The following is a 27,862-nucleotide window of genomic DNA, read 5'->3' on the forward strand; positions in this document are numbered from 1 at the left end:
AGCTCTTAGATGGAAATATGCCCCATTTATTTCCAGGATGGAGGAAAAGATGCACACAGCAGCATTCTGCTTGAAATGGTTTCTTCACCACTGCATGTGGACTATACACCACTTTTTGTAGGAAAAGATACGACACATCCCAAAGACTCTTCTGCCTGTTGAGATATATATGATGGTATATCTTATTTCCTATACATAGCACCATAATGTCCCCATCCTGTAGTGAAACAAACAATATGTGGAAAGTCACTGACAGAGCTAACACTCTATGGAAGATATATAGGTCATATAGATCACAGAGGACCATATATCTAATGTCCTGTAACGATCCACTCACCACCTGTGCTATGGATAACAGGAATGAAAGAAAAGTCCTTCATAGGTACTGCCATACAGGGCCAAGGCGGCCAAGGAACCACCGCTGACATCCGCCGATATACCGCGGGTTCCAGCCCCTTCTCGGCGCTTGTGCTGCTTAAGCTTGCCTCATGGCTTGTGAAGATGGCTTCCTCCCTATGGGTCAGCGTGCGTTCCACCTAGTGCGCATGACCGGAAGTGACGTATCTGACGTATGACGTCAACGCGTTTCGCCGATGGGCGTATCTCACTCAGCTTCGTCAGGACCAATGAAACAACCGCATTTCAATTGCCTATTTATAGTGGGTTGAGACCCACCCATTTATGCAAATCACCAACCTGCAGTTATTCCCAATGGAAAAAAGAAAGGGCTAAATACTGGGGACATTATGGTGCTATGTATAGGAAATAAGATATACCATCATATATATCTCAACAGGCAGAAGAGTCTTTGGGATGTGTCGTATCTTTTCCTACAAAAAGTGGTGTATAGTCCACATGCAGTGGTGAAGAAACCATTTCAAGCAGAATGCTGCTGTGTGCATCTTTTCCTCCATCCTGGAAATAAATGGGGCATATTTCCATCTAAGAGCTTTAGGAAACAGCTATCTATATTACAGATGAATGGGCCCCAACCACTTGTGCCGGCACAGGAATGTATTGTATAATATATTTGACATTTATGTCTTTCTTCATACAGGCCTGAGGCCTGCTACTCTCCTTTTTGACGCATATTGTGCTTGCTCTATTGCATACATGTGATATACACATTATAGCATAATTTTTGGATTCCTTGATAGGGATTTGCCATAATGGTTACTGCTTAATCCCTTATATCCTCTATTTTGGTATGCCCATGGCATAATTTTTGGATACACCTCCCTAGGGAAGTGTTCACCTATGTGTTTGTGCTACAGGGACACTAGACTCATGTAGCCATTTTCCCTGCTGTACACACACATTTAGACCGGTTCTGGTGTCATTTTAAATGGTTTTAGGTCTGTGTGTATTGTCTCATACTGAGGTGATGGTAAACCAGGGCAAATGCCCATATGTCATATCTATATATGTGTAATAAAGCATAATTTTTGGAAATTATTTCCTGAGTGTCACGTTCTGTTCATTATGTAGCCGCTTTTCTGTGAATCTCTTTTCACAACCCTCTTTTTTTGTATGCCTCTTTTGGCTACTGAATGGAGACCATACATTGGGTGACACGCTAATTTATCCAATAACCTCTTAAATAATTATCTTGGCCCCATGAGATGCCCCTGGTACCTTTTTCATAGGCTTTTTTGAGTTTGGGCAAGGACACAGGGGCCCTATGATCCCCTATTGCCCAGGGGCCCCATGAGTTGTCAGTCCGCCCCTGCTCCCATCACAGGCCTTTTCTCAGCATGTGTTACAGGTATTCAAGGAAGTAAATATATAGAGATCTTCACAAACTAAGTCTACACATTTCAAGATCATTCAGATTAATAGGAGTGGACTAGAAATAACTGAATTCCAATGTGGAAATGTATATATGATTTTACAATTTGATCATACATATTCATTAAGAGAAGTTCTTTTTTTAGAGTTTACCCTTTAAAAACGACACCACCCAGCGTGGAAAAATGTGTTATCTGCAGTTCCTTTTTGTAGAGAGACTGTTTTTAAAGAGTCAAATCAAGAGTCAAAAAAGGTGTATGTGTCCCCTGAGAGCTTTATGATTTATTTGTGTTTTATGTTACCCAGACACTGATAACAACTACTAACATGACTGTAACAATAATGAGATAGAGAATGAGGACAAGCCTGTCCAACACTGTCGCCGCGATATGCCACTCCGATTTGGCTTCGTCTTTGTCTTTAGACAGGATGAGTTCTTTATGGATTTTCATAATTTCAGCAAGTAATTTTTTTAAGAGTTTCACTTGTAGTGTTGCTTTATTCTTTTCCCGAGCAGCTATGCTTTTGTTTGCTGTCTTGCCAACTGTGTCATCTAAAATCAAATTGCATATAGGTAAAGAGATGGAAATGTAAATATTGCATACAATTAGGTTTTTAAAGCTAAACTCCAGAAATTATTTATATGGCATACTTACATTGGTCCAGCTTGACACGATGTAGGTATGCATTACTTATGTCTGATGGACCCACTGGGGAAGCTGGAAATCACTATAGCAGTCATTGCTACTACAGTGACAGCCAAGATCTTCTGGGTTCTGCTCAGGTTCTATGCAAGCAGCTGCTCCACAGCACCACTAAATGATTTGTATGGCATAGTTACATTGGTCCAGGTTGGCACGATGAAGGTATACATTACTTATATCTGATGGACCCACTTGGGAAGCTGGAAATCACTATAGTAGTCGTTGCTACTACAGTGATAGCCATGATCTTCCAGGTTCTGCTCAGGTTCTATGCAAGCAGCTGCTCCACTGCACAACTAAATGATTTGTATGGCGTAGTTACATTGGCCCAGGTTGGCACGATGAAGGTATGCATTACTTATATCTGATGGACCCACTTGGGAAGCTGGAAATCACTATAGTAGTCGTTGCTACTACAGTGATAGCCATGATCTTCCAGGTTCTGCTCAGGTTCTATGCAAGCAGCTGCTCCACAGCACCGCTAAATGATTTGTATGGCATAGTTACATTGGCCCAGCTGGACACGATGTAGGTATGCATTACTTATGTCTGATGGACCCACTTGGGAAGCTGGAAATCACTATAGTAGTCATTGCTACTACAGTGAAAGCCATGATCATCCAGGTTCTGCTCAGGTTCTATGCAAGCAGCTGCTCCACAGCACCGCTAAATAATTTGTATGGCATAGTTACATTGGCCCAGCTTGACACGATGTAGGTATGCATTACTTATGTCTGATGGACCCACTGGGGAAGCTGGAAATCACTATAGCAGTCATTGCTACTACAGTGATAGCCATGATCTTCAGGGTCCTGCTCAGGTTCTATGCGAGTAGCCGCCCCACTGCACACTGTCCACAGTTAGTTGTTTGCTCAGCACCGCTACTGTGTAACTAATGTATCCCAGCTGACATGAATGGGACTGCACATGGACACATGGAATACCCGTGCATCTATACAGGCCAAACAAGGCCCTCACATAGGTGTATGCTTAAAGTGAAGCTCCAATCACAATATAAAAAACTAATAGTCAACAGCTACAAAAACTGTAGCTGCTGACTTTAAAAAAACAGACACTTACCTGTCCCTCGATCCAGTGGTGTCTTCACCGCAGCCAGGATCACCGGCAGTCCTCTCTCCCCGGCACTGGTATCTTCAGTGTGGGCACCTGGCTGTGACAGCCTGTGGATTCACATCCAGGTGCCCACTACGCATATGTGAGTACAACTGTGCCTTCTGAATGGTCCCGTAGTATTCTGGGACCTGTCACATGTTCTTGAAGACTAAGAGGAGGAAGGCAGGACAACTAACCGATCACAGCGGAAGTGGGAGCGGGTACTTGTCAAAATCAGGTACCCGCTCACCAAAGTTGCCAATCCTTAATGGGGAGTGGGGGATGAAGCCTTAAAGTGGATCTTCCTCTTTTGGGTGGAGCTCAACTTTAATATGTCATTGTGAATGAGGCCTGTGAGTTTGGGGAACAGCATGCACCCACATGGATGTCAGATTGGGAGCAGAGGCCATGTCTATGATTCCTCTAAATGACAATTGACATGAATGGTACTGTCTGCACACAGATGCAGGCAAAACATGTGAACGATACCATACATAAAAATACTTATAACTGACACTTGTAAGTACAGTGTCTACCATTCCCATTGTCATTTAAAGCATTTCTGGGAAAATTAAAAAAGCACTGTGCTAACTGCAGAAGCCCATAAGAAGACAATCATACTGACCAATTAGCAGTGTAACTGTGCACATGGTCATTGCTATACATAAGTGGTTTCCAGACTACGGCCCTTTGCTTGCCCTTATCCGGCCCTTTTTCCTCCACTGATACAAAACACTATTTCTGCCACTGACACCAACAAGGGGGCATAATTCCTGCTACTGGCATCAACAACAGTCACTATTACTTCCATTGACACCAATGATGGGGCACTGTTCCTCCCATTCACACCAACAATTGGACACTATTCCTCTCACTGAAAATAAAATTGGGGCACTGTTCCTCCCACTGACACCAACAATGGGGCACTATTCTACCCACGGACACCAACGATGGGGCAATATTTCTCCAACTTACACCAAGAATAGGGCGCTATTCCTCCCCTAATGCCAAAGATGCATTGTTTACACCCAATGAAGTAGGTCAATTTCTACTCCCAATGGCCTCAGTCCGTCTGGCCCCTTATAGTCTGAAAGCCACTAAACTGGCCTTTTGTTTAGAAAGTTTGAAGACCCCTACTATACAGTATGCACTTCTTCAATAAATGACATTCTTCAACAATTCATGCCTACAGCAAAGTCATAGGACCAGTTTATTATTCCAGCAACTTGATCTTACCCCTTCCAGCATCACTGATTGGAATCCCTTGTTTCATGAACTCTGTTTTGAAGCACAGGACATGGGCTAGATGTTTCATAACCCAGATCTTTATCCATGGTGGGACGTTCGGTTTAGTTTCAGAGAGCATCAGCATGTAAGAAGTGGCAATGCAACCTAATATGCTGACAACCATGATGGCAAGACATACACAGCAAAATATACCTGTTCAGAAAACATTAAGTAATGCAGAGTATATCAAACTGAATATATTACATTTTTTGAGTGGTGCATTTGATTATCACATTTCTCTGCACAAAGTTACTAGAGATGTCATTTCCAATGTGCGCTGTGTTCACCACCTACTATTGCGAGGGCAATAGTAATAGTTAGTTGTCATAATCGCAGTCACTACATTGGACCATTTCTTGGTTTTATAACGTTTACTTATTTATACTGTATATTACATAAAGAAGTTCGAATCGACCAAATTGTTGTGCTCTTGCAGTTCGTATTTGTAGTACATTTTCATCACCAGGGCCGGGACAAGGGGTGGGCAGGAGGGGTGGCTGCCCTGGGCACAATGGTTTACTGTAGGGATGGGGGCACCTTCCTTCTGTTACAAGGCTAACAGGAGTAGTGATAGCTTCAATGATTTTGACAAGCAAGTAACTTCGAGGCGTAGCATCCCCTGAGCTTGAACTTTATGAATGGGGTGGGGTCAGGGCATCTTTAGCATCTTTGCCCTGGGCACTGCATGGCCTTGTTCCAGCACTGTTCATCACTATACACAAGCTTAAATTTGCACTTGCCATGGACCACAGGAAGAGAGGGGGGGAGATACTGAGTCTCCTGTTTGGATTACAATAAAAATAAATGACCCGAACTGGGGCGGACTGACAAATCATGAGGCCCCCGGGCAATAGGAAATCATGGGGCCCCTGTGTCCTTGCCAACACTCAAACCACACCCAAAAAAGCCTGTGAAAGGTATCAAGGGCATCTCATGGGGCCCCCTACTGACCCTGGGCCCTCAGGCAGTGCCTGAGTGCTCGAATGGTCAGTCCGCCCCTGGCCCCCGAACTGTAGAGCCTGTGCCCAAAAAAAACCAAAAGGTTACTCACCAGTGTTGCTGGTGGTCTCCCTGCAGCTGAACTATTCCCCAGTACTGACTTATCATGCCCTGTTCTGCACTGTGTCTCTGTATGAAGGCAGTCAGCTTGGCAGGGAAGCAGAGCTTTGCTACATCATTTCAGAGATGCCTCTGCCCCCTGGCCCTTTTTATTTAAATTTCTGTATAGCTGACAGCTGAATAGTATATCAGTACTCTGGGAACTATGTTTTTTTTCAGAATAGCTGAAATTAGTGTCACTTTGCATCACTTAGTTTAATTTAATAAACTCCTGCATATCCGAATGATCATTTTTTGGATATGGATTCCTTTTAAAGTACACCCATATTAAACAAATATATAAACTAAAAGCACTGTGGGTTGAACATAAAAAATGAACCAATTCCCTCATCTACACATTCAAGGTGGATGGGGGAACAATTCCTGCTGCGATATTGTATTCTGCCAGCAGGGTGCCTTCTCCTATTGCAGAATACAATGATCAGTGCTGCCAGCTATAGCCAGCAGCACTGATTATTTGAGAAAAACCTGATAGGCTGGCTGTACACAAATTGATCGATAGACTGAATTTACAACCAGCTAGCCTCTGCTGTCTCTGCTGAACCAACCAAATTTTGACCAATGTATGGCTGGCTCAAGAAAAACAAGTCACATAATCACATAAGTCAGGTCTTAAAAAAGTCACAAGTCCATCTACTTCAATCAATATAAAAAAAAAAAAATAAATTAGAAACTTTCATTTACAGAATCCTATACCCACCGTCAATCCAGAGCAAGGACAAAAAAGCAATAAAGCACAATCCAATTTGCTCAGGAGGGGAAAAATAAATTCCTTTCTGATCCCCCCCTAAAGGCAGTCGGATATCCCCTGGAATCTCTGCAGTACTATATTATATTAAATGGAAAATGGAAATGTATTTAAAGTAGGCCAGGAGTGTAGAAAATGGAATGTTGACCTACTTCTCTTGGTACCACTTTATAGACATGCAGCAGAAATCTGGTACAGGCATACTGTATACCAGGCATCAATAAATGGCGGACCACGGTCCGGATCCGGACCCATAAATATTCCTTACCGGTCAGAAGCCTCGCCAAATAGTTGCCTGAATGTCCTCTCCCTGCCACATCATTCCAGCAAGTCTGTCCCTTCCATAACATTGCAACACTCCCCCCCCCCTTTCCTTCCCACACTGTCCCACCTTATTCACGCAAGAGAGGAAGCACAGCAGGTCTGGACATAGTGCAGGGCTTTTCATGTTAGGAAGCAAGTGATTGGTTGCGGGTGATTGGTTGTGGAGCAGTCCAAGCAATCATTTACCTGCATTTAACATGAAAAGTCCCACCCTAAGTCCAGACCTGCCATGCTTGCTGTCTTGTGTGAATAAGGTAGGATAGTGTGGGGAGGGGGAGTGCTGCAATGTTATGGAAGGAAAAGGAATCTGTAATGTGCAGGGAGGACTGTGATGGGGTGATCTGTGATGAGGAAGGGGTCTTTGAAGGGGTGACTGTAATTGGGGGGGGGGGGGTCTGTGATGGAGGGGATCTGTGATGAGAGGGGCCTGTGATGAAGGGGGTCTGTGATGAGGGGTCTGTGATGGAGAGTATCTATGATGAGGGGATTTGTGATGAGGGATCTGTGATGAGGGGGATCTGTAATGAGGGGGGTCTGTGATGAGAGGGGTCTGTAATTATGGGGGTCTGTGATTTGGGGGGGCCTGTGATGGGACGGTCTGTGATGGAGCAGTCAGTGATGGGGGGAGGGGGGTCTGTGATGGGGGGAGGTGGTTTGTGATGGGGCAATCTGTGATGGGGCAATCTGTGATGGGTTGATGTGTGATGTAAAAGTGGGGGAATAGGGGTGGGTGGAGGAACTATGAAAGCACCAACATGACACTCGGACCTCCACTGGAAGAAAGTTTTACTGGCTGGTCCCCTGCCGTATACAATACAAATTTACTTTACATTCCCAGACAAGAATTCTGATATTCTCATGTTTCAGGTACCAGAAAAGAAAGAGAGGGGTTACCAACAGATAAGGCATTTTTTAGGAGTTTAGGAATAAACCAAACAAAAAAAAATATGGATTGAGAACAGAGAAAGCATAGATACCTATAATTGGTGGATTGTCTGAAGCAGGCTGTATTTTGTTTATTATGAGCAGAAGCACAGAGAACCCCAAAACCACGGTCATTTTGAAGCCAAGTCTCTCTCCAGTCCCCATCTCAATGAACATGCTGACAATATCCAAGATGACCAAGAAGCACGCCGGCAAAATGAAGTTAATGACATAGCCCGCAGGGACCCTTTTTATAACTATCTATAAAATAGAATATGAACAAGAAAGCAGAAAACAATTAACCAATTCAATACCGGGCAATTTTACACCTTCCTGCCCAGGCCAGTTTTCACGTTTCAGCGCTCTCACACTTTGAATGACAATTGCGCGGTCATACAACATTGTACCCAAACTAAAATTTTATCATTTTCTTCACACAACTAGAGCTTTCTTTTGGTGGTATTTAATCACCGCTGGGGTTTTTATTTTTTGCTAAATTAACAAAAAAAAGACCAAATATTTTGAAAATAAAACATGTTTTTCTTTGTTTCTGTTATAAAAGTTTGCAAATAAATAATTGTTCTTCATAAATTTAGGCCCAGATGTATTCTGCTACATGTCTTTGGTGAAAATAACCCAAATTAGGATGTATTATTTCGTTTGTAGGAAAGTTATAGAGTTCACAAACTATGGGATAGATCTGAATATTGATCAATCCTGAAGTACTGACAGCCAATCTAATTTCTTGAGGTCCAAGAATGTCAGAACAGTACAGATGTCCCCCAAATGACCCCTTTTTGCAAAGTAGACAGTCCGACGTACTTTATAAGAGGCATGGCGAGTTTTTTGAAGTTGTATTTTTTTTGTCATAATTTTTCGGAAAATTAAAAAATTAAAAAAATTAGTTTCACTATTTTTTTTTTTACATACTGTCACCAGTGCAGTACAGCATCATCATATAACTGGCCTGGCGGTGATCAGGGAGACTGACTGGTGACAGTATGAAAAAAATATATATATACATTTTTTTTATTAAATTTTTTTTCTTTTTTTTAAGATTTTTTTTTTTCATATTTCACTATGACCAAAGTAGTACAATGTTACCATAGTAACATTGTACTACTTTGGGGAAGTGATCAGTATTTTTTTTTTTTTTTACACAATTTGCTTATAGCAAAGAATTACTTTGCTATAAGCAAGCATTTACCTGAATGACATTGACAATGACATTCAGGGTTTTTTTTTTTTTTTGTGGTTAGCTGTGATTTGGCCACAGCTAATCACATGACATGTGCATGTGATTAGCTGTGACCATTCACAGCTAGACACTAGTATACAATGGATGGCATGAATGAAGCCATCCATTGTATACAACTGTCATGTGACCTGCTGTGATTGGTCACAGCAGGTCACATGGTACCGGCAACGGGGGCTGATACTCAGATCTGTCATCGGCCGTGTCCGAGGTACACGGCCGGTGACAGATTGCTCCGCTGCGCGGCTCTGCAGGAGCGCAATCTGCACATGTGCGGGAGGACGCCATATGGCATCCACCCGGAACGCTGATGACATTTGCCGGCCGCCATTCGGCCATAGGGCGGGCGGCAAATGGTTAAAGTCAACTAAATAAAAAATACATGGCCAGGTGTTTATCTGAGCAACATGAAACTTCTGTTCCTTCAGCTTTTATAAATTATATCTGTTCTACACAATTTTCCTGTTTAATAATGGAGAAGAAGCATCCAAAAGCATTGCTGCATCTTATGGATGTATTAGGAAGACCAATTTGTAAATCTTGGTCAGGTAGAGTTTCCAAGAGTGTTCCAAGAGTAAAGCACTTCCGTGCAACACAGGAAAATGTAAAATTCCTTGTGTGTGTAGCAGGACAACAGCCATTTCTAAACCTTAATCCTTCTGAGATAGGCTAGGGTAAAGGAGATCTTTTCTTATTTCTTCCATTTTGCATGGATTGTGAGCAAGGCTTGATCCAGACTCCAGAGCACCACAAGGATGTGATCAGGCCCTGAGGGCCCCTTTACATGTAGTTTATATGGTCTATTGTAGATTTAAAATGCACAGCTGTTAGCTAAGATTACAATATGCATGATTGTGAAGGCAGCTTATTCATTATGGTTATGGTTTGGCACAAAACCATATGTTATAATACTGTAGCACTAGCCCCCTTAGGAGTCGTTGAGTTTGGGTCCCCCTATAGTTTTGCTCAGCCAGGCAACACGCATTTTCTTCCACACCTGCACACTGAAGATAGTAAAGAGTCCTCAACCTTGGTTTTGTGATTTAATTAAAGGGGTTTAGAACTTGGATGGGGTTGAGGGGTGTATGGGATGCCCAAGGAAACTGTGAACCATGACGACAAACTCCTTAGCAACTAAGTCCACAGACAAAAAAAGTCTCTCCTTTAAAGAGCTCCTCAGCTTTTTGGTGTACCTCCTCAGACCCCGGATGAATCTTCCTCTTCACTCAGCTGCCTGAGGGTATCCCTCGGCAAGGGGACCTAGAAACTGCCAACTTTAGAAACAGTCCCTGATGAGGAGCTCGCTGGGTTCTCCACCTGGCTTCTCTCTCCCCTTATCCGACCCAGGGGGTGTAGGGTTACTCACACTGTCCTTCATGATAGCTCAATGGATAGGTGACTGCCATCAGGCCTTTCACTGGGCTGACTCCTTCCCTGCTGTTCTTTCCTAGAAGATGCTGGTACAGTGGAGATTCCCTTGTCAGCACCAGCCTGTAGGTAGGCCCCATCCCTATGCCCCCTCTCAGGCTCCACACTCCAGCCTTCACTCCATCTTCCACCCAGGATTACTACACTGCTGGTCAGGATCTCTCATACTTAAGGGCTGTCCTGGCCTCATCCCACGCCTCCCGCTTGGGGATTGGCCAAAATCCCCCAAGTATGCAGATCAACCCCTTCTCACCCACCAACTGCCTTCTAGAAACTTCTCCAGCTTCTATAGCAGGGGGAGATATTAGGGAACTGACCTGCAGAGCCCTCAGTCCTGACCTAAAATAACCTGGATGACTCACTCCCAGGCTAACTCATCCCAGGCTGTAACTCAGCCTCTACCAAAAAACCTAACTAGCTCCCCCTAGCTACACTTGAGGGGCGGTACAATACACTGTAGTGCATTGGCCTCCACTGTACAGTGTGTTGGAGCACCATTCACAATTAAAGGCTACACACAACGTAGCCCTCAAATATTTTTCACTTCTGTACTAGAAGACAAGGGTACTATAGAAGACTCATTTTGTCACTGGCCTCTTGAAATGTACAGGCTATCCTTTTGAAATGTAATTGGTTTGTGCAAGGTTATCCTCCATGGTTGCTAATAGTCTTTACTTCAACATTTAGACTGTACTTTACTGTCTTTTCTCTACTGCCTCCAGTAGAGTCAATGTGACTACGTAATACAATCTTTGCAAAAAAACTGGCACAACAATGCACCATAGTAGAACAAGTGTGTTGATGCTGATTGTTAATGAGTACATTACCACAACGCATGGGCCCTTAGCAAGTATTGACTATGTTCACTCAGGGTTTAGTAATGCCACACATGACCTATGTCTCATAAATTGTGGTATTTGGGAATTTTACTAAATTCTATTTGTGGTGTAAGTCCATTTGTTGTTGCAGCATTTTGTATGCTGTAGCCTCATTTGACACAATTACTTTATGAGATCATCCTTAAAGCAGAACTTCACTCTCTCAATCAACATGGACTATTTTAATCCTTCTGCTGCTAGCATTAGTAAATAAATGTTTTACCCTTTTTTATTCCATTTATTCAGTTACTTCCTGGTTTCTTGCCTAGGCAAATGATGTCATACATTTCAGGAGTCTTCAGGAGAGGAGGAGGGGTTTTCTCAGCTAAGCACACCCTCCTCCTCCCTGCATGTCTGCTGCATGAATCATTTGCCCTTACTCAAGATGGCCATGGCCAGTAATGTTGGGGGTCCAAAATGATTTCTCAGCAAAAATAAAGCATGGAGTCATTGATGGATGGGGGAGTTTGCTTACGGTAAAAAAAATACTTAAATAGCATTTTTGGTTTGTGGTGCTCAGATGCAGTTGTAGCACCCTCCGTTTAGCTAGGGGGAGCTAGACGCCAATCTTTAGACAGGGGCTGAGCAGCAGCCCAGATGTAATAGCCAGAAGGGGTAAAATTTGGGTCAAGAGCTGAAAGGCTCAGCAGGCTGACCCCCTCTGGCATTTCCCCCTGCTCTAGGGCTTTTGGAGGAAGGCTCTAGATGCAGTGGGTGGATCTGAGGAGTGGCTTGCTGCACTCTTGAGAGGTCCTAGCTAATCCCCAACAAGAGGTTGGCAAGGGGCTGGACACCCTTAAAAGTGTTTAAGACTGCTCAGTAGCAGGAGAGTTGGAGGGAGAGTTTGAGTGGAAGATGTGAGGCTGAAGGAAGGAGGCTGCGAGGAGGCCCAGTGGGATAGGGCCTACCTGCAGGCCTGGAGCTGGAGCGGAAGAAAGCTCAAAAGTCACCGGCCCCCTGAGAGAGGACCACCTGTATGGTAGGGGAAGGAGCGGCCAAGCTTATAGGCCTGGTTGCAGCCACCAACCCACAAGCGGTGCTGTAGAGGATCTGAGTGAGTACGCTTACACCCCTTGGGAAGATAGAGGAAGGAGCACTCTGGTGGAAAACCAGATTAGCCACCTACCAGTGACTGACTAGTTCTTAAAGTGGCAAGAACCAATCCCCTGTTCAGGGACACCTCCTGGTTGCTAGATGAAGAGGAGAAGTTCATCCAGGGTCTGGGGTGGTACATTAAGGCTAACTCTCCAACAGAGACTGTGCTGCAGAGAAGGCTTGCAAATAGTTCCAGAAAGTTGTCCTCAATTTATCAGTACCTTCCTGTACACCCCTACCCTTAACCCTATCCCAGTTCAAATCCCTCAATTAAACAACAAAACCAAAGCTCAAGGACTGATTTCTGACTCTAGATGCAAGCTTTGTTGAAATGCGTGATGCCTGGCTGAGCAGGACTATAGGGGGACCCAAATCTTCCAGCGATTCCTAAGAGGGTAGTGCTACACAGTTTAGTTCCGCTTTAAGGTGATTGTAGCCCTAATGTGTACTTGCAACAACAGAGTTCAGTACTGTCCATGATCATTTTTTAATTGGCACTAACAGTTACATTTTTGGGACAAACTTTCAGGACCTACCATTTTCTTTTGGGGCTGGTTCACACCAGATGCAGTCTAGTGCGGTTTTTTTTCTGCCTAAAAAATACATGCAGTGTTTCACATGTATTCCAATGGTCCTAGTTCATACCAGTGCAGTACGTTCCAGTGTGTTTCGGTGGAGAAAAAAAAATGTAGCACATGCTGCATATTTTCTGCACAGAACTGTACTGAAACACAGCAAAATGCCTCAAAAATGCACTGGAACAGAGTGTGGGGTGAAATGTAAGCAGAAACACATCCGGAACACATCCAGAGTGCGTTTTTGTGGTGTGGACTGACCTTTAGGGCTCATTCACACTATGGTACAGAGACGTTAGTTTTTCTGCACCCGTTCTACAAGTGCACAACAAAATCAATTAGTCTCTATGTACCCTGTTCACACCACAACCAGGGGCGGACTGACCATTTGGAAAGTCGGGCTCTGCCCGAGGGCCTGGGGTCAGTAGGGGGCCCCATGAGATGCTCCTGGTACCTTTTTCACAGGCTTTTTTGAGTTTGGACAAGGACACAGGGGCCCCATGATCCCCTATTGCCCGGGGGCCCCATGAGTTGTCAGTCCGCCCCTGACCACAACCCTAGTATCGCATGCAGATTTTTCTGCGCAGGAATCTGCAACGTGTATGAAACTCATTGAAGTGCATAAAAACTGATGTAATCTGATGTCTCTGCAAGAGAAAGCTGAGCATCAATTTTTCTGTAAGTATGAGGGCTAGTTCACACCATAGAAACACAATCCAAATGCATTCCGGATGCGTTTCCGACTCGTTCCAGTATGTTTTTTATGCATTTCAGTAAATTTTTTCCCCTCTCTTTTTCTTCAATTTAAATAGGGACATGTGCCTTCCAGTGCATTTTTGGTGCGTTCTGTGCATTTTTTATGCATTTTACCATGTTCCAGTGCAGTACTGTGCAGAAAAAATGCAGCATGTTCTACTTTTTTTTCTGCAACCGGAACGCATTGTACCTGCAAGCACTGGTGTGAGCTATGACACTGACAACCATATAACCTACTTTCTGTGCGTAAATGATAACTGTCATAGACGTTTGCTCTCCCAACCAAACTGTCAATCAATCAAATGGTTGGTGTCATAATTGACCACATGTGCTGCACCACTTCAGATCAAACAGAGGCCAGCCATACATGGGTTGAATCGCGAACGATTTTTCTGTCGAAAATCGTCATTTTTAATTATTGTTCGAATTTCGACCATTAGTGGGGCTGCAGCAACAACTGATTTTCATGCGTCTATCGAATTTGAGTAATCTGGCATTTTGAAATTTTTTTTAAATCGAATGAATTTCTAATCAATGATGGGAGAATTGTGCGAGAAATATAATCAAAAAAGAAATGCACATGAGCTGTGACCTGGAAAGAAAAGAAGATTCCTGGCCACAACATGAGGTTGGTCAAATTTCGAAATCAATGGTGGTACCATCAGTTTACAAAATGCACAAAATTTTCGATTCTGTACAAATATTTTCGATATCGACAAATCAGTTAGAATTCGACCCATGGAAGGTCTGCATAAGGTGGCAGTTTTATTGGCTGTAAAGGATAGGAGGGTTTAATTCCACTTTAAGAAGAAAAGCCGTCTGATCTGACAGCTGCATTAGGGGCAATGTCTGATGGGTGTTCTCAGAAGTCAAGCTTTTCCTAACTGAAATACACATTAGGGGGAACTTACAAAAACTGGAGTAGCTGAGCATGGCAACCAATCAACTTCTAGCTTTTGTTTTCAAAGCTTAACTACATGCCGCCCAGCCACTGTACATATACGGCGGCAGGGTGGCACTCGCAGGCAAAACCACGTTTTAAAACGTGTGTTCTGTAAACAAATAGGGGGCGCGCGAGGCGCGCCGCCGCCCTATCTGTCCTGTAGATCTCCTTAGCGGCTATATCCCGGCGATCGGCGGCAAACAGTGACAGAGAGCACAGCTGCAGTAGCTGTGCTGTCTGTCACTTCCCTGTCAGCTCGAGGATGAGCTGATTGAGAAAGAACAGTTTCTCTTTCTCGATCAGCCTTGTCCCGTCCAGTACGCACCCCCGCCCCCTAGTAAAACACTCCCCTCACTCCTATAACCCTTCCCTGCAAAATAAAGTTAACCCCTTCCTCCCCATTGCCATTAGTACAGTGTCAGTTTTTTTTTTTTGCACTGATCACTGTATTAGTGTTTTTGGGGATGTCAGTGACCCCAAGTCAGTACCCCCCAATGTCAAAATGTCCACCGCAGTCCCTCAGTCCCGCCATAAGTCGCTGGTCTCTGCCATAAGTCCCTGATCGCCGCCATAAGTCGCTGATCGCCGCCATTATTAGTATAAAAAAAACCTAAAAATCCCAGTATCTTTCCCACCATTTGTAAACGCTATAACTTTCACGTAAACCAATTAATTTACACGTATTGGGTTTTTTTTTTAGCAAAGACATGTCGCAGAATGCATTTTGGCAGAAATTTATGACTAAATTTGATTTTTGCATTTTTTTTTACTGGACATGTTTTATAGCAAAAAGTCCAAAATACTGTTTTTTTTTTCCTCAAAATTGTCAGCCTTTTTTTTTTATAGCAAAAAAAATACAAACCGCACAGGCGATCAAATACCACTGAAAGAAAGCTCAATTTGTGGGGAAAAAAAGGATGTAAATTTCATTTATGTACCGTATTGCATGACCGCGCAATTGTCCGTTAAACTAGCGCAGCCCTGTATAGCAGAAAAATTTCGTAAATTGCAGTATTTCTACCATAGTTTGTAGACGCTATAACTTCCACACAAAGCAATCAATATATACTTATTGGGATTTTGTTTACCAAAAACATGGAGCAGAATACATTTTGGCCTAAATTTATAACCAACTTTGAGTTTACTATATATTTTTTATAGCTGAAAGTAAAAAATATTGTTTTTCTTCAAAATTTTTGGCCTTTTTTTGTTTATAGCGTGAAAAATAAAAAGCGCACAGGTGATCAAATTACACCAAAAGAAAGCTCTATTTGTATGAAAAAAGGACGTAAATTTCGTTTGGGTGCAGCATTGCATGACCGCGCAATTATCAGTTGAATTAGTGCAGCGCCGAGTAGCAAAAAGAGGCCTGGTCCTTAAGGGGGGTAAATCCTCAGGAAGGCAAGTGGTTAAAGTGTTACATAACCCACAACAGTAAAATCAGTCTGTATATGCAGGAAAACATGCTTGTTATACTCACTGTGGAACCTAAGGAGTTTATCCTCTGCATTGTGTAAAAATGCTGTTTGATCCTGATGTCTCTGATCCTGCCCTTCATTCAGTGTCCCCCTCTTATCTCCTGATAAGACATATTGTGTGGAAACACTCTGCGCATGCTCAGTTTGGTGTGTAATGCTAGAGAGGGATATTTTTTTTTTCTTGAGAGAATATGTATGTGATCAGCACAGGGCAAATCAGCACTGTCCAGACAGAGGTCAGGGGATTCCGCATCCTCCTAGAGCAGAAAAAAACTCCTCCTACAAGCTTTAACCAGTGCTCTGCTGGACACTGACAGAAGTCACAAGACTGCTCTAACTGCTGATGAGAAAAGGTATTTAGCAGTTTATATTTACTAAAATAATTGCATTTCCATGTTGTGTGTACTGTGGGAGACCAGATATAGTGAATGCAGGGTCCTGAGTTTAGTAACACTTTAACTGAACAAGCTGAAGCTATAATCTGATTGGTTACTATGCACAGCTGCTCCAGATTCTGATTGCACAAGTTTCGGTAAATTCCTGCTGCAATGAGCTGTAATGAACAGTCAATTGAGCAAACAAATTTCACAGCTCAGTGCATAATTGAGCACATCTAATATGTGATATCACATCTGATAGATATTTCAAAGGTTACCTTGTAGATCACTTTGCTGTATGATAAATCTTTGTCCAAAATTGTATTGTTGGTCACACTGACTTCTAACAAGATCCAGTCCCCTTTGCTAACAAAAACATTTTGTGAGTTTTCATTAACTTGAGAAGAATTTAGTTTTGGCACCACAATGATGTCTTTTACTGGAAAAAAGCACAATAGATACAAGTTACATTTAGATGTTGGTTTATGCAAAGCTGTTTTAATAAAGGGTACTTTCACTTTCGTGGGGAAAAAATAGCAAAAAAAAAAAAAAATTAATATAGCATATACAATTGCAACACAAGTCATATTACAATTGAATGTTACTGAAAATGATTTTTCCTTTTCTATCTGCAGCGCTGTAATTTTCTGTAAAATGCAATGTAATATGGCTACATGGAGGCGTTCTGTACACACATGTGTACAGAACACCCCCCAGAAATGTCATATACAGCTTATGTGATTGGCTTACTGATTTTCCCAGAAGTCTGCAGTACGATACAAAATTAGATTTTGCGCATCCCGTGCAACAAAAATGTAATTTTCGGTGGGATAATCTCAAAGGGAAATCACGTCTAAAGGAATGCAGACCCTGCCACTTTCCTCATTAGAGCCCTGCAGGTCCAGCAGTTAATTGATAATTAGAAAACCACTCCCATACAGATTCACTCTGCACACAGACAAACAAACAGCTATTCCTTCAGAATAACAAGGTAGGAATCTGCAACCTGGTTTGTTAAAATTGGAATGTATATAGATCACCCAGAGGGAAATGTGTTTTTCTCAACAAAAGTGGAGTTACTCTTTAATCTTCATACATAAAAACAAAAAGATCAAATTAACTAATTAGAATTTAATACATCATATAGTAATGATCTACATTTTCCTACACAACAACCCTTCTGTCCAGTGGGTCTATTGTGGAATCCTACCTCTGTGTTTCCCAACCTCCTTTACAATACCCAAAAATGGCAACTAATCAAGAGCAATAGTTGACACTGCTAAACCACATAAACATCGATCATTTTCTTTAGGCTCCTCCAACTTTCCATTTCTATTATTAGGGAGCCCCAATACTCCTATTCGATCTTTAGTTTCTATTTTGGCAAACAGAAATTGCAGAAGGCGCTTAGAGGTGGGGCCACTATTAGAACCTATGGGGACCTTTAGTACATAATGTCTTAGGACAATCATTCTGTTTTACTATAGTAAATACCATCCCATAGCCCTTTTGTTCTTACACTCTTTAAGAATTGTATAATGACAAGGCATGTAAATTCAACAATTATGCATATTGCATTTACATGCATGCTAATCTCCAATTTAAAATACAGTCTTTTTTTAACATATGTAGGATATCTGACCCCAATTTAAAGAATTACTAGAATCGCTTTGTTGACTAAAAATTTGTCAGCATGGATCCACTATTCCTTTTTCTTGCTTCCCGAAAACTCCCAGAAACCTTCCCTGCATGGCAGGTGATGTGCATTTTGGATGGCAATGGTCCCATTCTATGCCCAGGACCCCTATCATACAAGATTAATGCTATTACTTCCCTGATGGTGGTGCTTAAAGGGGCTATGTAATGCTGGCCATAGATGGATCAAAATTTGGCTGGTTCAGCAGGTTTCATCTATAGCCGTTCTCACTAGACAGAAGTCGATCTAACAATTGGCTTCTATCCACCTGGAATGTAGGAAATTTTTCCTTCGATCGGGGCTTTGTTGATCATTGTATGTTTACAGTGGAGGAGTCCTGCTGTCAAAATACAATAGTAAAGTGGGGGGGATTCCTTCATCCACCTGGAATGTGTGGATGGGGGAATCTAGCTGTTTTCTTTTGGTCAGCCAACTGGCTAATCAAATAAAATGAGTGCAGTAAATAATCAAAGCCCAGTTATGGATGTCATTCAACCTCAAAGACTGGTGACATGTAATGGTAGAAAGGAATTAGTCTAGGGGACAACACCACATTAATGGTACGTATTACAGCAAAAGTAGCTTTTTTTGTACTCATACTGGGCTATTAATGTACTGTACCTGTAGTCTAACAACATTTAATAAAATATAATAATAATAATAATAATAATATGACATTTGCTGCTAATGAAGTTACTTCAGCCATTAATAAATCCACCTGGAAGGAGACAGAGGCACCCAAGGTAGTTTGGCCATCTAATATGGGTGATTCCTAGAACTTCTGGAGCTGTTCTATGAGCATTCATCTTAAAGGAGACCCCAAAGCCAAAATTGAAGACCATTGAATGTTTTCACCTTTCAGCTGAATAGGAAATTCCCTGGATCCTAGGAACAATTTGGCTCTACAGAGGGAGGTTTAGGTTGTGCTACCCATCGCTATGACCCTGCTAACCCCAGAAGAACGATACGTACTAAAATAGATAACAATGATTCACTGAAAGTAATGGCCAAAAGTCTTCAACTTACCAGTGTGTATATATGGTCCAAAAGACAAGTAACATGTCTGTGTGTCAAATGGGAATTTATAAACATCCAGAGTACAGGTACTGACAATCCGTATTGGCTTTGAGTTCCTGATTTCACCATTGCTATAGACAAGGTAGTATGGGATCACTGGAGGTGTGTCCTTTGCCTCTGTCCTATTTAATAAAGGACATGTTAAAATGCACCATTATGAATATGTATTGCTTGATATCATAAAAAATATCTGTTCACCTTTACATGCTTCTCATACCCTGTGCAACAATCCAACCCACCAGACACTCCTGGGGTTCAGTAATTAAAAGCTCAAAATGAACAGCAACATGGATTCAAATTAAAAAAATATATCTCCAAACATTTCCTACTTGAGAAGGGGTCATGTTGAACCCGAAACATAGAAATATGGAAAAAGGGGGATTGTCTTTGTTGTTGACACCCAATGGAAACAATAACATCTTTTCCAAAGGATTTATTTATTCAAAGTTGCTGGCGCTGTTCCTGTTGAGTTATGTAATTTTGAATAACACCGTACAGCTGTTTTTGCACTGGTTTGCACCATAAAATGCAGTGTTTTACTGTGCAGGCAGCTGTCAGCGTGCACTGTGGTGGGGAACGCACAATGTATGCTTCAGTATTGCCATATAGTGACACTTTGGGGTTTATTTACTAAAACTGGAGAGTGCAAAATCAGGCTCATTTAGAAACCAATTGAAAGGGATTTGTGCTTCTAATGACCACTGGTAGGTTCCGGTCCCCCATTGGACCCAAGAGACTGTGTTTTGGCAGGAAGAAATTAGCATGCACACACAGGTTTTCAGGAGACAATCTGAATCTTTATTCGTAGATTCTTCTTCTTATATTGTAACAAAGAAAACCATACAACAGGATTTCGCTGGGTACTTGTAAAAGCTGTGAACGTGAGATTTCTCAGACCTTGAAATCAGTTACAAGTAACCAACAGTTATTTTCCCATGGGACAGTAGTATTTGACTTTTAACTATATCATAGCAGAAACAAATGCTGTTAATACAAAGAAATAACTGGATACTTTCCCTGCCTCTACCAAGGCTAAGCTAAGATAAAAAACAAAAGAATGTGTGAGCACAGTTCTGTAACACATAACTGACACAGCATATTTTCATTAACTCATTCTAGGTATAATATAAAACAATTATTCAACATGGAGTACAAAATATAAAATGGAGGGGGAAAACAAAATAACAGACAAAAAAGACATACATTTCCCTTCACCAATCAGTTTCTAACTTCAGCTTGTTCAATTAATCTTTGGCAATAAAACCTGGAAGCTGATTGGTTTCTATGCAGAAGTCAGCCTGATTTCACACTCTCCGGCTTTAGTAAATAAACCCCTTCATGTCTTCTCTCAGCAGCATGGTGCATTGCACTGCAGTATGGTGACATACGGTGACATCCATGCTGCACATTGCCACACTGCACCACACATTTTACCAATGTTGTAGTGCTCTGGTGACCAACCTGCTGTGCGAGGGCCACATGCAGCTCTTTGGCACTTTTTTTGCAGCCCTCGCACCCTTTGCAGACACTAATCTGTGTTTCCCTGTTATAGTAGTGATTTCTAGCAGTGCTATGTAACATGTTTCCAGTCTATGACTGTCTCCTGAAGCCTGTCTCCAGTCTCCAATAATTTCTAAAGCATGTTCACAGTCTCTGACAGTCTCCTTCAGCATGTCTGCAGTCTCTGACCATCTCTTGTGTCATGTTTGCAGTCTCTAACCAACTCATGTACCATATCCGCAGTCTCTAACCATCCCTTATATCATTTCTGCAGTCTCTGACCATCTCTTGCAGCATGTCTGCAGTCTAAGACCATTTCTTGTATTACAGTATGTCTGCAGTCTCTAACCATCCCTTGTATTATATCCACAATCTCTGACCATCTCTTGTATCCTGTCCTCAGTCTCTGACCATCTCTTGTAAGGTATCCACAATCTCTGACCATCTCTTGTATCCTGTCCTCGTCTCTGACCATCTCTTGTAAGGTATCCAGAATTTCTGACCATCTCTTGTATCCTGTCCTCATCTCTGACCATCTCTTGTATCCTGTCCTCGTCCCTGACCATCTCTTGTATTGTATCCACAGTCCCTGACCATCTCTTGTATTGTATCCACAGTCCCTGACCATCTCTTGTATCCTGTCCTCAGTCTCTGACCCAGGGTTCCTGTTAGAACCACAGGGCCCCCTACATCCAACCTGAAAGGGCCTGCCCACCCCCCCAGAAAAACAGTTTACTATGCTTCAGCTATGAATTAAAACAATGAGTGATCCGTACCGATCACTCACTGTGTTCCATCAGGAAAGGAAGGGGCTGGTAAATGTGACATATTTATCCTCCATCCTGAAGGATCCTATTGTGTGCTTGCTCCCCCCCCGCTGGCCTGGGCTCCGTACGGGAGGACTGGTGGTACCCCCTTATCCACCGCCCTACTCTGACCATCTCTTGTATTATATCCAGAGTCTCTGACCATCTCTTTCATTATATCCACAGTCTCTGATCATCTCTTGCATTATATAACCAGTCTCTGACCACCTCTTGTATCCTGTTATCAGTCTCTGACCATCTCTTGTATTCTATCCACAGTCTCTGAGTATCTCTTGTATCCTGTTTGGGCAGCCATTTTTTAATTCCATAAACAGAAGATTCTGCATCATTCAGGATACTCACAGTGTGGGAGTAATGTATGAACAGAGCCTGACTGGTTAGGGAGAGAGTAGGGATAGTATTAGGGAGAGTACATCTGGAGGTGGGAGAGAGTCAGCCTTCCAATTTCAGGGTGTATCCTATATGTATCCTCTGTCAGCTTCCTGTAACAGTCTGCCACTAGCAGCTGGACATCTACAGGGACATTTGGGGATCACAGAGTGACTAGGCTCTGATAGACCCAACCCGGGACAGGGTCTTTTGGTGGAGAGTGCAGGCTAGCCCCTTGCCTAATGACTACATGAAATAAGTGAACAGGATTGGATAATGTACTTTATTGTGTGGAGATTCTTAACCTATAAAATAAAACAGCCTAAAAAAAAATCCAACCTATACAAACCTCATTGTACATATAGTTGACTTACAGTTCATAGATGTAGAGATCTGGAATCCATAGGTTTGTACCAGTAATTGAAACTCTTTCAATGCCACAAAAGTCATCCGGTTTCCAGTCTATAAATTCATTTTTCCATTCCTAAAGTTAGGGGTTTACAGTTAATACAAATCTAAAAGCAATCAGCATGTTATATCCATGTATTGTACTGTATTGGGAAATACCCTGACACACAGTATTTAGGTCCAGACAGACTGAACTCTTTGATCATGAAAGGGTCTTTATCTACAATTATGTGAAGTAAAATGAAACTTTTGGGGCCCATTTACACTAATGTGTCGTGTAATCATTCTGAATGGCTTCCTAATACACACACACTGCAACCCAGTTATAGTTATAATTTTGCTTAGTTACTAAAGTTTTACATCTCTTTCCATTTGGACAATTAACCTGTAGTTTGAAATAGTACAGTATTTTGCAATTTTCAGGCTTAAAGTATAACCAAAGATTTTAATTTGAATAGAGTATTAGGGGAATAGAACCAATGTCAGATTTTAACCTCTCTATAGCAGATACACTGCTACAGGGTCACACCTGTGCACAAAATCAAATATATATATATATATATATATATATATACACGTGATTTTGCATTTCCAGGTAGGGGGTGCGCGCGAGCCGGGAGTGCGCGCGAGCCGGGTGCGCGCCCTACCTGCACCGCCATTCACGGCCGTGTCAGTGCTTTTTTTTTTTAGCACTGATCACTGTATTGGTGTCACTGGAGATGTCAGTGACACCAAATTAGTTCCCCCCAGTGTCAGAATGTCCGTCGCAGTCCAGCTAAAAGTCGCTGATCACCGCCATTACTAGTAGAAAAAAAATCCCATTAACTATACCGCCATTTGTAAACGCTATAACGTTCACGTAAACCAATTAATTTACATGTATTGGAATTTTTTTAGCAAAGACATGTCACAGAATAAAATTTGGCCTAAATTTATGACGGAATTTGATTTTTTAATCAAAAAGTCCAAAATATATTTTTTTTTTCCTAAAATTGTCAGGTTTTTTTGCTTATAGCGCAAAAAATAAAAAACATACAGGCAATCAAATACCACTGAAAGAAAGCTCAATTCGTAGGAAAAAAAGGTGCAGTGTTGCATGACCGCGCAATTGTCAGTTAAAATAACGCAGTGCCGTAATGCGAAAAAAGGCCTGGTCATGAAGTTGAGTAAATCCTCAGGAGGGCAAGTGATTCGACTAGACACCACTCCTGTAAATTTCCAGGCCAAATCTTCCTTGATTTGGCTACAGTTTTTTTCAGAAGATAGGTGCCCCAGCTATTACTGAGCTGCAACCTCGATGAACTCCTGCAAACTTCAGCGACACTGCAAAGAAGGGCAGAAGCCCTTCAGGCTGGGGTCCTCACCTCCTGTACAAGAACCCTGCTACTTCAGGCTCCAGACTATTTATGCACTCGCTCAACCACGTACTGGGCATCCTTTGCCCCAGAAATTGGCTGAGACCACATGAATATTCAAGCCCAGGGTCTGCCTTTTCTAGCCCACTACATTCCAGAATCCACAAGAAGACAGGTGGAAGCAGTTGAGCCTGCAGCCAGTGAGACCCAGAGCAGCCAAAAATAATCACACACCGCTCCAATAATTACAGAAGAGCTAAAAGAGCTAAAAGAGCTAAATTTACCTGAACCTCTTTAGCAACCTATTCAAGGAGGTTGCTACATCCACCCCCCACCAAAAATAGACCCTGTCCTCATGGGCCAAATTGGACTAAAACTCTTGTTACCAAGAGTGGAGTATCCCAAAGCAATGAGGGAAGTGGAGAAGGGAATTAACAAGTAATAGAATTTATGCAACAGACAATAGGAGAACAAGCAACCCTGGGACTTCAAGCAAAGGAAAGGTCCCAATTCAGCAGCACTGGAGCAAATGCTCAAAGGGTTAGAGCAACAAACCAGAGCAGCCAAAATAATAATTACTATTGCAGGTTTACTTGAGAAAGAAATATAATATAGTAATAAAACAAGAAGCAGTGTAGCAGTGATATCACTGAAAAGGAAAAGATCAGCTCAGGTAATAAACCTACAAACGTACTAAATAATCCCCAGAATCTTACCATAGAAAACCAAACATATGTGATTAAAGATTGAAGGCTTGTGTCCTAATAAAGAAAATATGTATATTAGTACACATTCATTATTCATTCTTAGGATGACAAAATATTTTCACATCAGCCATAAGAGATTGAAATCATAACATTTTTAGGAAGAGATATACCATAAGATACTATTCTTGGAAAATGTCTTCCCTTATTTCTCATTTCTCTTAGATTGTAAGCTCCAAGGATCAGGCCCTCCTATCCCTCTTGTATTAAACTTTATTGTTGCTGTATTGTCTCCCGTTATATTGTAAAGCTCTGAGTAAACTGTTGGCGCTATATAAATCCTGTATAATAATAATAACTTCTAGTGTTCAACAGAAAACTTGAAAACACATTCAGGGGAATTTCCAAAGAGTGTCTAGAACACTCTGCAGAATGCCAATGTGCCTCAGCACTACAAATGTTGATGCAGGTGACAGATTCATGCACCTTTTAGAAACAGGTACATGAATCTGGGGCAGGCACCACATGCAGATGCACACAGAGGCATCCCTAGGGTTGATGCAGTAACACGTGGTGTCACCCCTCCAGAGAGGAAGGAGCGGTGCCGGTGTAGCGGTAAAATGAGTATCCCTTGAAGATATGTATCCCCTGAAGCAACTGCGCATGTGCCAGTTTCAGGCCGAAGAAGCCGATCTCCGACTTTAGCACAGAGCCGGTGTCCAGGTCCTACCTTTTCCCAGAGGTTATGCTGCTCCATGTGCTGGCATCCATCTTGGATTTCTGCAGAGCATGGTGGGAGTCTTTTATGCCTTCAGGCCTCTGCGGTCCATCCCCCAGAGGGGTGTGGTTGATCACATATAAGGCTGTTGTCCGCACGTGCCCTTTGCATTCGTGTCTTGTGTGTTAGTGTGACTATAGCTCTGTTTATACTCTCGTGGCTCTCCTGGAATCTGACTCGGCTTTTGACTGACCATTCTCTGCGGTTTCCATTGATCTGACCTTCCGTTGCTGAACCCGGCCTGTGACCTGTTATTCTTGTCTACCGCTCTGTACCGTTTGTCCCGCTGTTATTGACCCGGCCTGCCCAACTACTCTTTGTCTGTCTGGTCCCTACCAGCTACACGCCATTGGTGGCGGCCATTACCGCAGCTGGGGTGTCTCGGGGGCCGCGACCTGGTTCCTGGCTGCGTCAAGTCCATCCCCACCATCAGGGGCCCTGGTGAAGGGCAGCCTGGGACTTAGACTCCGTGCCCTAAGGGACTCCGGACTCCGGTCTACTCATTTTACCGCTACACTGGGGTGGGGGAAGCTGTCACTGTGCCTGCAGTCAATGTGCTGGCATCCTGCTCCTGCACCCCCTGTGATGGTGTCACCTCGTGCAGTTCGCACCCCCTGCACCCCCCCTAGGGATGCCACTGGATGCACATTGAGGCTGGAGTGTCCATATGGACACTATGTTCTCAATGCAGCTTAGCTAACTACTCAATACTGCAGCTGTCACATAGATAGAGCAGCAGCTGAGGAGTTCAATAGCTGTATGAGCAGAGCCTATCAGGTTCACTGTCCTTGTGAATGACAGCAGACACTGTGCAGATCAATAGCCAATAGACAGCCTGCTACTGGCTATAGTATCAGCCCACCGTTTGCTGTGGATTACAAGGAGAGAGAGCTATCAGTATGTAAAGCTGATAATGTCCTTGACAACTGGGGAAACGTGGGGAAGGAGTAGCGATGGCAAACATTCTGCTCTGCTCCACAGTGTACAGAGAAAAGCACTCTGCCTGTCTCTGTATGCCAACTTAGAGTTGGTCTTAATTACCTGCAGTTTTCTTTCTAAGAACAGAGGTAATTATTTTTTAACTTAGTGCAGCCAAGGTGCCACTTTATAAAATTGGTGCTATTAAGAATTACTGAACATGTCAGTAAAGTTACCGAAACGCTCAGCAGATATTTTGGAATCTAGCGCAGGCCATTTTAAAGCGCCACACCACCAAAAAAGTGTTGTTTCATTGGATTGGATGTTGTTGCAAATGAGGACATACGTATCTTCAATAAGATTTTAATTTACATATTCATTCAATCTATATGGCACAGAGATATATCCTAAAATTCAAAGCTAAATTGTAAGTAAACATAAAACATATTTTTAGGTTTGGATAGAGTAAGGAATGGTTATGACCCCTTTGGAGTATTATTTTTCTGCCTGTATCTTGTCAGGTGGGTTAAGACAGTTGTCACCAGAACATATATACATACCAACCGTGTGGTGAGCTACTCCTTAAAATCTCTTGATAAAAATATATATATTGTTCTATATATCCTAAGTAATTAAATATGTCTGTTTAGTAAATACTAAAAAAAGTCCATAATAGTGTACAGTATTTAGTCCATTGTCACAAATTCGGTGCAAACAAATAACGTGCTGTCCCTCCTTTGCATGAAAAACTTGCTCACCTTGTAATTAGACCTACAAATTAATATAGGTCAACTGCGCTGTGTTAATCAGTGATAATAATTCAGACTTTTCCATTCAAACTCTATTTGATGGCTCCAAAGATGTGGAAAATGCGCTCAAAATAAAAACATATATTTCATAGTGCAACACTGTATGACTACTATAAAGTGAATAACCTTAATAAGTGCACTGACATAAAAGTGTAGTAAAAATGTGCCCATTCAACCAAAATATCCTCTCTTGTGAGTGGTGGTGATTCTCAAACAACACCTCCAAAGTGTGCTCAATGCCCCATCACCACTAGGTGCAATGCACGCTCACCTTGTCATTAGACCCATATAATCAGAGGTCATAATTTCTTGAAATTCATCCCACTTGGTATATTAGCTCCCACCACTTTGCAGCTACTTCACTCCTCCTGTCCCTTTAAGGGACCGATATCTTGCTGTATCCACCCAAATGAGTATAGGTTCACAGGGAGAAAGGATAATTCATAGTGCAACCACGTAAATACATAAAATCATTTATTAAAGTAAAATATCACACTCACACAGTAAAAACCAAAAGGAAAGCTGATTTCCTTAATCAATATGGCTCCTGCTGTACTACTTCTGGTTTCCGCGGTACTGGAAGTGACATCGCTAGGCTGCTCTCTACGCATTACGTCACTGGTCATGTG

The 27,862-nt window shown here is 42.3% G+C and overlaps 1 protein-coding gene across 1 annotated transcript in view; it reads right to left on the reverse strand.

Moving 5' to 3' along the window:
• Positions 1–2,042: 2,042 nt before the first annotated feature.
• LOC149436808 (5-hydroxytryptamine receptor 3A-like) overlaps positions 2,043–27,862 on the reverse strand; it is a 39,718-nt gene continuing 13,898 nt past the window's right edge. The window contains exons 3-9 of the mRNA XM_089661441.1: positions 24,741–24,785; positions 22,636–22,745; positions 19,515–19,687; positions 17,071–17,231; positions 8,061–8,268; positions 4,842–5,045; positions 2,043–2,341 (exon numbers count right to left, since the gene is read on the reverse strand). Coding sequence (XP_089517567.1) covers positions 2,082–2,341; positions 4,842–5,045; positions 8,061–8,268; positions 17,071–17,231; positions 19,515–19,687; positions 22,636–22,745; positions 24,741–24,785 — 1,161 coding nt within the window. The 3' untranslated portion in view covers positions 2,043–2,081. The remainder of the gene's footprint in view (positions 2,342–4,841; positions 5,046–8,060; positions 8,269–17,070; positions 17,232–19,514; positions 19,688–22,635; positions 22,746–24,740; positions 24,786–27,862) is intronic.

The sequence above is a fragment of the Staurois parvus genome, unplaced genomic scaffold (assembly GCF_062004578.1).
Source record: "Staurois parvus isolate SC_StPar_1 unplaced genomic scaffold, SC_StPar_1.0 ptg001336l, whole genome shotgun sequence".
Classification (NCBI taxonomy): Eukaryota; Metazoa; Chordata; class Amphibia; order Anura; family Ranidae; genus Staurois; species Staurois parvus.